This window comes from Saccostrea cucullata, unplaced genomic scaffold, assembly GCF_032062105.1.
Source record: "Saccostrea cucullata isolate Sc308-1 unplaced genomic scaffold, CSIRO_AGI_Scuc_v1 ctg942, whole genome shotgun sequence".
In the NCBI taxonomy this organism is placed as follows: Eukaryota; Metazoa; Mollusca; class Bivalvia; order Ostreida; family Ostreidae; genus Saccostrea; species Saccostrea cuccullata.
Window position 1 is genome coordinate 71,874 of NW_026923157.1, and position 12,662 is coordinate 84,535.

General features: G+C 31.0%; 1 protein-coding gene across 2 annotated transcripts; it reads right to left on the reverse strand.

Moving 5' to 3' along the window:
• Positions 1-5,709: 5,709 nt before the first annotated feature.
• On the reverse strand, positions 5,710-7,997 carry LOC134263332 (protein draper-like). Of its 2 annotated transcripts, XM_062745668.1 has the most exons (4): positions 7,829-7,997; positions 7,680-7,729; positions 7,498-7,564; positions 5,710-6,714 (listed from the first exon to the last, which is right to left on the reverse strand). In XM_062745668.1, exons 1-4 carry the CDS (start codon positions 7,930-7,932, stop codon positions 6,711-6,713), a joined length of 225 nt encoding a protein of 74 aa, XP_062601652.1. In that variant the 5' UTR covers positions 7,933-7,997; the 3' UTR covers positions 5,710-6,710. The 2 variants fall into 2 exon arrangements, with proteins under 2 accessions (XP_062601652.1, XP_062601651.1); XM_062745667.1 differs by lacking the exon at positions 5,710-6,714 and having other exon boundaries at positions 7,384-7,564.
• Positions 7,998-12,662: the final 4,665 nt, after the last annotated feature.

Consider the following 12,662-nt stretch of genomic DNA (forward strand, 5'->3'; position numbering starts at 1 on the left):
AAAATGTTAATTTGGTAATCATATAATATGTTTAGATATGTTTATAGTAATCAAAAAGATCAAAGTCTCTTGATGAATTGAAAAGTCCACTAGTTCAGGGAAGGACTTTAATCTTAAACATTTTCTAAGTTTTTTTTTCAAATAAGGTATCAGTCTGCGAAATATTTCATTTTCTTAATTTTATATCTATTTCGTTTTAATACTTAACATAGTCAAGCACTTTAAATCTTTTGAAGATATAGAAATGAATTGTGTAAAAATGTAGAGCACGACTTATTACACCGAGATTGCCCTTGGTCATCTAAATCTTCCATTAATCATGTAAATATAGGTTTATATGTACCTTATTTTGCCATGTTAACATAAAAAAAATACAGAGTAAAATTTCAACTTAATTTTTTTGTTCTCTCAGAGAAGACGTCACATGCAAAGTAGATTCATAGAAACTCTGTAATGAAGGCTTTGATAGTGCTAGTCAATTGTACTTGTGGATCGTAAATAACAGCATTCTTCTCCATGTCACCTGATCCCACCTCTGATGTTTTGGAAGTCTGTGTTTGCTCTGCTCCTATTTTGTATTCTACGGACTTCTGAGAGCGAATACTCTTCGTTAAATCTGCATATACTTAAATTCCTTCTAATTGATCCAATCAAGATGGAAACCTCTTAAATAAATCAAACTATACTTAATCTCAACTGTAATTATCTCTATTAATTATTTTCAAGTGAAACTTTTTCTAAAAATTACTCAATCGATTTATTGCGGAAATTGGTCAAAACAAATACAAATTATCAAAAGATGACAATAATGAAGTTTATATGAGATTCCCTTCCCTATCAGAAGGATATGGAGATAACGAAATCGAACAGTTATTAAATATCAAAGTCCATAAAACAATACAAAATAAAAGCAGAGCAAACACAGACCTCTGAAACATTAGAGGTGGGATCAGGTGTCATGGAGGAGTGATCATCCCCTGCTGACAGGTCTCAACCGCCTTGTGCTCCTTGACATGATCGGGAAATAATGGAAAAATCCGTCGTCAATTCAGTGTATGAATAATGGACTAACAATTAGTATTGACTGAAAATCGTCAGTCAGTATTTGTCTCAATGAAAATTGTATTTGCTGACAAGGTCATTGTATCGAACATAGAAAAGATAAAGATTTAACTAAAATCATTCAATTTACCTGAAAAAAATGCAGAATCAAGTTATCAATTTTTTCACATAATGGCTAATAACCCTTTCAATATTTTGAGAGAAGAGTCATGAAATATGATTCCATAACCACAATTTTCTATAATTAAAAGGTAAAAAAGTAAAAATCATTTGAGTATTGACAAGCTTAAATGCATAAATGTTCCCGACCTACCCTAAGAGGGGAAGATGGGGTGGGGTATGATTTGATGGACATAAAAATCTACAATAACTAAGATGCCAACATATCTATAGACTTTGATTTCTCCCCTGCAATTTAGAATATGTATCCTCCGAGGGTCATGTTTTGAAAAAAAATCAATTTACACCACGTAAGAATGCTTCCACATAGGTTTAAGTCATGATTACTTTGCTGTACTTGAGAAGCAAAATTTAAAAGATTTTTCCTATATGTAAAAGTTTAATCATTCATTATGGCCCGGCCCAACCCTTAAGGAGTCATGATTTGAACTAACTTAAATTTACACTATCGGACAATGATTCTACATAAGTTTCATCTTTGATGGCCGTTCGTTCTTGAGAAGAAGATTTTTCAATTATGCCCTTAATTTTTTGCCATTTTCTATATATCTACCCTTAGAGGAGGGTTTGAACTTTTATTTGAACAAACTTGACATGTTTGGTTGAAATTGGCCCAGTTGTACCGGAGAAGATAAAATTATGCAGAATTTACATCTTTGCAAAGACAACAACTCCAAAGCCAGCAAAGATGACAACGACAAACAGCGGATAAATTTCATCTAGAAAAGCTCACCTGAGTCTTGGTAAAATGTGAATATAAAATACTAAAATGGGGATATATCATCGTTAAATTAGAATGTAATATAGTGAAATAAGAATGTAAAATTGTTAAATGGACTGAAAATTAAATGTTGGAATTTACAGTAAAAGATATATTGCAAGGATTAGATAATTTCCATAGTACTAGTTCATCAAAAATACTAATACAGAAATACTACATTAAAAGAAAAAAAGCCACATGTCATATTGCAAAATACATTGAGATAACAGCTTCAAGCATATGTACTTAAATGTTTCAACTAAAATATAATGGCTTTCTAATTTTGTCGAGCAATCTCTTTGAAGCATACTTCTATATCTGTTTCCTCGATAAAAAAAATCAAAACACTTACTGTTTATTTATTTATTTTTAGTGCATACTATTTTTATTCCGTAGCAGACTAAGGGGTTATAAAGGAATCATTTCCTTATGTAAGTCTAGCTGTCTGTCTATCTGTGCATACTTCCATATCTTTGTTACAGCGGAAATTAAAATCTACTATATTCACAAAAAGATTGTTCATGACCTCCGAGTATGTCGTGAGCTTTACCTTATGTCATTTGGGCACATTTCACGTCACTAACAAAAAACTTTCAAAATACATGTCCTGTTTAAGACTTTCTTCATAAGTATGGTGAGATCCCAAAACTTACGTACGTCCTGATGGTGTGTCATGGCTTTACAAGGTCAGTGACAGTAGGATTGATTCTTTGTGGGTATGTAAAGGAAGCGTATAAATCATTTCTCGGGAAATTTAGACTTTTTAAAGAAAATTAAGTTGGATAATCTTCCAAAACCTCTGATAAACGTAAACTATCATTGAATATTGCATAAAGATACATGTAGGAGACTGTCTAACGCAAAGACGTGCACCACCACTGCGAGATCACGTGACTTCTATTAATAGCAAAATGTTCCTTAATAAAAAAAGCTCTCAGAACAATACCCCGGAGATTAATTATTTCTTTGAGTAAATTATATAGTCGAAAAGAAATAAATTTTGCAGATAGAATCCCACTGTTCTGGTAGTAATATAGTTATTCCACATATTCGCACGAAACCCTACCCGATGTTATACAACTTATACATATGAACCGAGATTTTTCGTAAAACCGGAGAAGATGAAATTATGCAAAATGTACATCTTTACAAGGACAACTCCAAAGCCAGCAAACACGACAACGACAAACAACAGATAAATTTCAATTAGAAAAGCTCACCTGAGTCTTTTGAAAAATGGTAAAATGTGAATATAAAATACTAAAATGGGAATGTCTTATCGTTAAATTAGAATGTAACATAGCGAAATAAGAATGTAAATTGTTAAATGGGACTGAAAATTAAATGTTGGAATTTACAGTAAAAGATATATTGCAAGGATTAGGTAATTTCCATAGTACTAGTTCATCAAAAGTACTTATACAGAAATACTACATTAAAAGAAAAAAAAGCCACATGTCATATTGCAAAATACATTGAGATAACAGCTTCAAGCACATGTACTTAAATGTTTCAACTAAAATATAATGGCTTTCTAATTTTGTCGAGCAATGTCTTTGAAGCATACTTGTATATCTGTTTCCTCAATAAAAAAAATAAAAACACTTACTGTTTATTTATTCATTTTTAGTGCCTACTATTTTTATTCCATATCAGATTAAGGGGTTATAAAGGAATAAACCTTTCCGTATGTATGTCTAGCTGTCTGTCTCTCTGTGCAAACTTCCTTATCTTTCTTACAGCGGAAATTAAAATCTACTATATTCACAAAAAGATTGTTCATGACCTCAGAGTATATCATGACTTTTACCTAAGGTCATTTGGGCACACTTCACGTCACTAACAAAAAACTTTCAAAATACATGTCCTGTTTAAGACTTTCTTCATAAGTATGGTGAGATCCCAAAACTTACTAACGTCCTGATGGTGTGTCATGGCTTTACAAGATCAGTGACAGTAGGATTGATTCCTCGCGGGTATGTAAAGGAAGATATAAATCATACCTCGGGAAATTTAGACATTATAAAGAAAATTAAGTCAGATATTTACCAAAACCTTTGATAAACGTAAACTATTATTAACTATTGCATAAAGATACATGTAGGAGACTGTTTAACGCAAAGACGTGCGCCACCACCAAAGGATCACGTGACTTCTATTAATAGCAAAATGTTCCTTAATAAAAAAAGCTCTCAGAACAGTACCCCGGAGATTAATTATTTCTTTGAGTAAATGACATAGTCGAAAAGAAATATATTTTGCAGCTAGAATCCCAATGTTCTGGTAGTAATATAGTTATTCCACATATTCACACGAAACCCTACCCGATGTTATGCGTTTTATACATATGAACCGAGATTTTTCGTAAAACCATGCTTAACTCGGGATTCTAGCAGCACTTTCCAAGTATTTTAGGTAAACTTTCCATCTGTACAAATCTTATGTTTTGAAATATCCAGGTTATTGTTGTTCTGTTGCATTATTTTGTCACGAATGACAGAGGAAGAGCCGAACGGTATAATTATATAGCTGACTATCTTCGAAAAAAAATATAGTCAATGAAAGTAGATTAGCATACCTGTTTAACTAACTTAGCTCCGTATGAATTTCACATAATATTCACGACATTTGCTTTTAAACTACATTTTACGTATCTTTGTACATGCCGTCTAATCGAAATTCTCTTTACACGACATGATCGATTCCCAAGTTACTTGATGTACACATATAACGTCATCGGTGGTAGATTTTAATTGAAATGACAGATACCGCATAACAAAATAAAAACATTTTGTTTTTGGTAATGTTAACACGTTTTTATTCATATTCTAGAGTTACATTACATCTCTAAATATCAATATTACGTAAACCTGTGTTGCAAAATTGACGTCACCTCGCCTACTATGACGTCATAATGTATCACTGATTAAATCAAGGCAAAATTTTCTGTATGCTCCCTTATTAAACCTGCGTTTTTAGACTGCACCATAGTTTCATTCATGGTAAAATATTTTTAATAAATGGTTCACCAAACTGTGAACATCACCTAGATCTTTAAAATATTTGTGAATTGGCACCTTCTCTAAAAAAAACTTACCGGGATGTATTTGTCCTTTTATTTTCGACTGTTCTAGTTTAACTTTGCAGGCTTCTTTTTTTGTGTATTAATGGACCATTTTTGGAAGACGTTTGTCTTTAACTTCAATTTCTGTTTTTTTTCTAATATACTTTGCACATTGTTTCAGGATACTTGAAACACAACGTTCTTTTGATTCGAAAGTTAAGTAAAAATGATTTTAAATTAGTCCTTAATTTCAAATTATTTTTACTTAAATTTCGAATCAAAAGAACATTGTGCTTAACGCTTTGCAAAAAAAAGGGAAACAGCATTTATAAAATTCCATAAGAAAGCAATTTCAGTAGGGAGGGGAGAGCACAACAATAAAAAAGTAACAGATGTTATTTTTTAGGGGACACAGCTAAATAGAATTTTGTTCCTATAGTATTCATTTAATAAAGCGACAACAGTATTTTGAGCACAGCACGTGGTCTTCCTCCCCCTGAAGAAATATTTACACTGAAGAAAAATCATTCATAGCAAAACTTTTATAACCAATTAATGTTTTGTTCAAATATGTTATAATATCTCACTGATCACATTGACGACTAATTTAGTTGTCAGGGTACCTTAGAATTAAATCTGCGCCTAAAATTACTGTACTGGAACGATCGTCAATTTCTTGAATTATAAATATTCATTATATTTTTTAATAAAGAGGAGAAAAATAGTTTAAAAGTTAGCAATGGCTATGTCGTTTTCTTTCCTTTTTCACCTTGCCTTTTTCAGTTAAGCATGTTCAAATGAAATTACGCTTTCCGTCATAGCATGCAGTACTTAGCTGCAGGACTTGTTGGGCCACATAAGAAAATACCTATCCCAAGTAATTGTTGGGTTCAGAATAAGCATTTGAAGCACATAAAATTGGACAAGCGATGTGGTCAACTGTTTAGTCCAATAGATTCTCATTGATTAGAGAAATCGTCTAGATATTAATAGTATGTGTATGTCGTCATTGTATAAAGGATTGTAAAATGCAAACCATATAATCAATCCTTACTGAAATTTGAGAGAACGTTTCCTTATATCCAAGGTTCTTAAAAAATAATGATGAATTAAAACTTTATGAAATTTAACATAATCATAAGCCACGACAGTGATTGCACAACCCGCTACCATTTTCGCAGGTATGGTAGAGCTGTATGCTCGACACATTGGAGTTTGACAGGCAGGCTTACATATGTAAGTCAATTACATGAGGTCATCTATGTTGTCCGTTTTTAAGTTGAACATTTAATTCTCCCAGTTCATCAATGAACGTCTCATTAATGCTTGCAATCATTACTTTTTGTCGTCGCATCATCAAAAGTCATGATAAATAAATCTGTAAAAATGTCAGTGCTGTCTTTAATAAATTGCTATAAAGCAAGATTGGGTATTTATGTTCTCAGTTCTATAAACCTTTTTTCATGCTAAGTTGAGTTTATCGGTGTTCTCTTTTCCTGGAATGTTTTACAAGTTTTCAAATAAGCACCAAAAAGACAAATTGCAAAGCCCAAGAGGAATATTGTAGCAATTAATACGGATGCCTTTGTTTTCGTCCATTTATTCTTGTATTTTGGTTCGCAGGGACTTTTTGGTTTACTGACATCATCTGAAATAATGGTTATTATATCTCTACATATATATGAAAAGTGAATATCATAAAACCTTAAAAGTCATTCTAATTTAAAAGAAGCTGGTAAATTATGGCCAGAATTACATTTTGAAAAATAAGTACAAAGCGTGAAAAAGAAAATGTTTACGAAATATCATATAATATTTATCTGTCTATGATAAAAAGAAATATTTGCTCAGAGTTCTTCCGCGAAATTGAACGAAGAAAGGATTTTTTTATTCATCTTGTTTGAAATTTTCTTCATATTTGAGATCAAATGCTGAAATTGTGGATTTAAAAAGAGTTGATTGATCTGTTTTTATTTTTCCATCTAAAAGAAAAGTACGAGATAGGCAAGTAAACGAAGAATATAAAAACATGGATTTGTCGATCATAAAAAAAAATCCTCATAGTTCTTCCGGCGAAATGAAACGAAGAAATAAGTATTTTTTTTCTATTTACCTTGTTTGAAGTTTTCCTCAGATTTGAGATCAAATGCTGAAATCGTGGATTTAAGAAGAATTAACGTTGATTGTTCTGTTTTTATTTTTCCATCTAAAAGAAAAGTACGAGATAGAGACGTAAAAGATAGGTATAAACACATTGATTAAATCTTTCATAGAGAACTTCAAATCCAATATCTTTATAAAATTGTTACGCCTGATATGCACTTATCACTAGAAACGTTCCATTATAATTGTAACCTTACTAGTGGAAAAATGAACACATCCGTTTTGATGGTGACAAAGAGCATGGGAACAGTTACACTTCAGAACGCACCTGAGTCCGTAAAAGGACGAAGGACATCGGGAAGAACAGTTCAGGCCAAAATATCCCTTTTCACAGGCTTTAAAGGCAAAGGATTTATGTATATATCTTTTATTATAATTTGTATTTGATTTTTTTTAAAAAATAAATATAGAAAATAAAAAAACATCGTTTCATTCTTGATGAGAACTTACGGATGCAATCATTTCCAGAATGATCTAGGTAATAGTTAGGACAACATCCTCTGTAATAGATTACAAAGCATATTTATTCACAATGATATACATGTACTTTATAGATCTATTTGTTGTTTGAAATAAAATAAAAAGCACTGTATACTTACCCATTACATATCGGAGATGATTCACTAGTAGGCAGAAACATCAATAATACTATGAAACGAAGAAAAGCAAATTGCAATAATCCCCTTTTGATTTCTACACTCATTTTTCAAGTTCTCTTAAGTTTGAACAACTGATACAAATTCCGTGTGAATGATAAATACATCTCTGCTTTAAAGGCGCAAATGTTTAGATGAATATTTCCAAAAGTTTCCGCGTTTTATAGGAAACTGATCTTACACATCTAGATGTAACAGAAAAGGTGATGTGGAACAAGATTAGAAACTCAAAAACGAAAGGATATTTTATCATGTACATTGAGTCAAATAAAAACAAGTTAAAGAAGAAACATGGTATCCGATTAATGTAAAATTTTCACAATTATCGACGTTTAAGATTTTATAATTGATATAAGGTTATCTTTGTGTTTAAAGGTATTTAAAGTTCATTGATAGTCTTATAAGAGAGATAACTCTTAATGACAAAAATGTCTAGTATTCATTTATAGATTGGCAAAGCTGAATTGTCTTTTTCTCCAATTTTGCCCCCTTAGCTATGCTATAATTGTTTGTTTTTTACTTATAAAATACATTTCGTTTGAAGAACTTTCAGGTTCAGGATACATTTAATATGACTGAGCAGAGGTTTTTGAACCTTGATATAAATTTGTGTCCATGCATTAGCTTTTATTCAAGACAATTTTCAGGATTTTTAAGGCATCATTTTGCCAGTTTTCTGAGGCTTCGTCTTTCTTCTAATTGTTATCTTACTTCAAGATTTTTGTTTAGTTCTAAAAGAAGTCATGATACTGATGTGACAATATTAAAATCTACTTACTGGTAAGCGGTTGTACTTTTGTTGCATTAAGGTTCTAAACTTCAAAACAAAAAACTAACTTTAAAAATTTGTAATATTTGGTTTAAATTCTCTGAATTCTAAAACTTTAATGTAATACTGTTATAAATATCCTTTTCACCTTTTTCTTTGAAAATGTACAACGGGATTATAGCAATGTTATTTGTAATATTCACGTAAAGTATGAAAACCCTATCTCTTATCATCCATAAGTTATAATTATGACCAAGGTTGAAGTTTTTGTGACAGGCGGGCAGAATGACAGACTGACAAACTGACAGACTGACGGATTGACAGAGAGACAGTCGAATCAAATTTAATGTTCCCTTGCTTTTAAAAAAGTGAGGAACACTAAGGTCCCTATATATAGTTTGAGAACATTGATGTTTGTTCCATCTTATAAAGGAAAGCAAAGTACACCATCCTAACTGCAAAACAAAGAATTTGAAAAAAAATACACATACAATTGGCTAATTAACCACCACCACCAATTTGTTTGCGAGGCAAAGGTTTATATTATTGTTAAAATTAATATGGCTCCTTAAGGGAAATACAACGAGAGTAATTGTGTGTTGGCTGTCAAAAGTTAAGACCGTTCTCTGTAACCTTTCTATATCTTTCAAAACCATACGTCAGTTTTGAATAATTTTCATAATATTCAAAACAATCAAAATTTATTTGAATTAGCATACAGGGTTCTCCATCGTTTGAAATTTTACTGTGTTGTAGACTTTACCCGAAGCACTAAAATTTTGCGGAATTTTGGCGATCAAATTGGAAACTGAATCAATATTCATTATCATTAACGAAGAATGTACATGCACGCTTTTTCAAAAAAAAAATCACTAATTCGTTACATAAATGGTATTGTCTTTTATACATTGATAAAAGTAAAAGCAGAAGTTTTGAAAAGCAGAGGAAATTCTGGTCGATACAGTCGAACTACTTACTCTTATTGAAAATACGTTTGACGTGATTTTTTTTTTTTTGGTCAACTTCTTGATCTATTTCCCAAATTACAAAAAAAGAAACTTCAGAATTTCCATTGTTATTCAAAGTTATTCCGATCTTTAGAGCTGGAATACATGGTGAACGATTCTTGCCCAAATTTCTCAAAAGGACAGAATGTGTAGAACTGTTGGAAATACAACATATTTAAAAGAGCCTGCGCTCGGGTTAAACTTTTTGAAAAGTTTAATGTTAATCTAATGTTAATCTTGGAGATAAGATATCAAAGAAAAATTAGATAAAAGTGAGATTTAACTTTTGACTTATGTGTGTTGCAATAATTGTCACTTTGCCCGCTTTATTCCCCCATCTTGTATGAACCATAACTCCCTATTGCCCCGCATACCTTTCACTCCCCCCCCCACCTTTTTGACCTCCCTTCTTTAGATCAGCAAATAACAGGAGAGACATCAATTCTCAAAACTAGCTTTAGTTCAAGTTTTAGTTAAAGGCAATACATGCTATTTAGATATTTAGACTGGGGAAAATGAAACGTAAATGAAATATGTGGAGATAACGAACAGTATTCAAGCTCAAAAATCTATTAAACTACAAAGTTTATATATGGCACGCCAAATTCACAAAAATGAGATAAACCTAGTTTCACAATTGATAAACTAGGTTTATCGACTGTAAACTATAGTTAACAAACCGTAAACTATAGTTTACGATTCGTTAAGTATAGTTTTCATCTGTAAAATTATATTTAACGGTCGTTAACTATAGTTTACGAATGCTAATCTAAGTTTATCAGTCTGAATAAAGCGTTAACAATAGATTTTGTTGATAAACATAGATTCACGTTTGTAAACTATATTTTACAATCGTAAACTATAGTTAAGAGTTTTAATCATAGTTTCACAAATCGTGAAACTATATTTATCAGATCGTTAACTACATGTATAATTAACGGTTTGTAAACTAAAGTTTACAAATCTTGAAACTGTATTTATCAGATAATCTATGTTTTGCAATCGCAAATGATTGTTTTCGATGTTAAGTATAGTTTACGGTTGTGAAACATAGATTTTCGTGTTAACTATGGTTTACAGATGTAAAATATAGATTAACGTTGTTAACCATAGTTTACAGTGCATAAACTATAGTTTACAACCGATAAATCTAGTTTATCGACTGTGAAACTATGTTTTGCTCATTTTTTGTGGATTTGAAGTGCCATATTTGTCTGTCTGCAATAAAACGTTAACAATAGATTTTGTTGATAAACATAGATTTACGTCTGTAATCTATAATTCACGATCGTTAACTATAGTTAAGAGTTGTAAACCATAGTTTACAAATCGTGAAACTGTATTTATCAGATAATCCATGTTTTGCGATCGCAAAAGATTGTTTTTGGTGTTAAGTATAATTTACACCTGTGAAACATAGATTATCGCGTTAACTATGGTTTACAAATGTAAAATATAGATTAACGTTGTTAACTATAGCTTACAGTCCGTGAACTATGGTTTACAACCGATTAACCTGGTTTATCGACTGGGAAACTATGATTAGATCATTTTTGTGAAATTGGCGTGCTGAAACATAGTTTCTCAATTGATAAACTAGCTTTATCGACTGTAAACTATAGTTTACAAACCGTGAGCTTTAGTTTACAATTCGTTAACTATAGTTTTTATCTGTAAAACTATATTTAACGGTTGTAAACTATAGATTACGAATGCTAATCTAAGTTTATCTGTCTGTAATAAAAGATTTACAATAGATTTTGTTGATAAATATAGAATCACATCTGTAATCTATAATTTACGATCGTTAACTATAGTTAAGAGTTGTAAACCATTTGTCAGATAATCCATGTTTTGCGATCTCAAATGAGTGTTTATGGTGTAAAGTATAGTTTTCGCTTGTGAAACATAGATTTTCGCGTTAACTATGGTTTACAATTGTAAAATACAGATTGTTAACTATAGTTTTAAGTCCATAAACTATGGTTTACGACCGATAAACCTAGTTTATCGACTGTGAAACTATGTTTTGCTCATTTTTGTGAATTTGGCGTGCCATATTTCTTGTTTATCACAATTTCTTTTTAATACCTTTTGTGGAAGCAACAAGCTTGTAATGATGAAAAATGGTAATCTTTTCCAGGGCAAGAAGAAGACAAACAAGTGAATCAGAGTTCCAAGAAGAAAATCAGCAGCATCACATTTAGAACATGTGTATTTGTTCTTTTGGGGGGAATGAACCAAGAACTGTTAATTTAACGATTGGCAAATAGCCATAACACGCAAAATCTTTAAAATTAAATTGAAATAATAAACTACATATATACTCTCATTGTTCCCTTATATGTTACCATTTTCCAAATGTATCTTTTTAAACACATTAATCGAATTAAAAATAAGTGTCTGTGACATGTTTTTTCATTGTATTGTTTTTGATTGAATGCATAACTATATATCCACGTGTATTATTCGAATCCATTTTATCTATTTCTATAGATTGTAACATTTTATTGCGAATTGAAATTGAAATTAATCCTTTGAGATTCATCATTTAAAAGTAAGATTTATTTTTTTTCTGTAGAAAACCGAATTTTGCAACAATAAGTTTTGGCGAAAAAGGTAAACTTATTTATTAAGTAAGATAGAATTCTCCTAAATTTTGTATACTGTTTAACATTATCTTTAAGAACACAATATGCATTAAAAGTCTCCCGTAAGAAACACTGTAAAATAGATATTTCCATCAAATGAATTCTTTAGCCATTGAAATCAATATTCCAAATCTGCTTATTTTATTGCTTATTTCTATTGCAATTTTCAATATTTTTTTTAAGTAACTAGCAAAATAAAGTAGTTTGTATTCAGTTACATTTAATGGCGTGCTAATCTCTAATAAGGATATGTATACTCAGTATTCCAAATGTATGATTTTAATGATGTAAGTTTCCAAGACAGTCAAAACTTGTCCCACAAAGACAAACATAATAAAGTGCACAAGCCC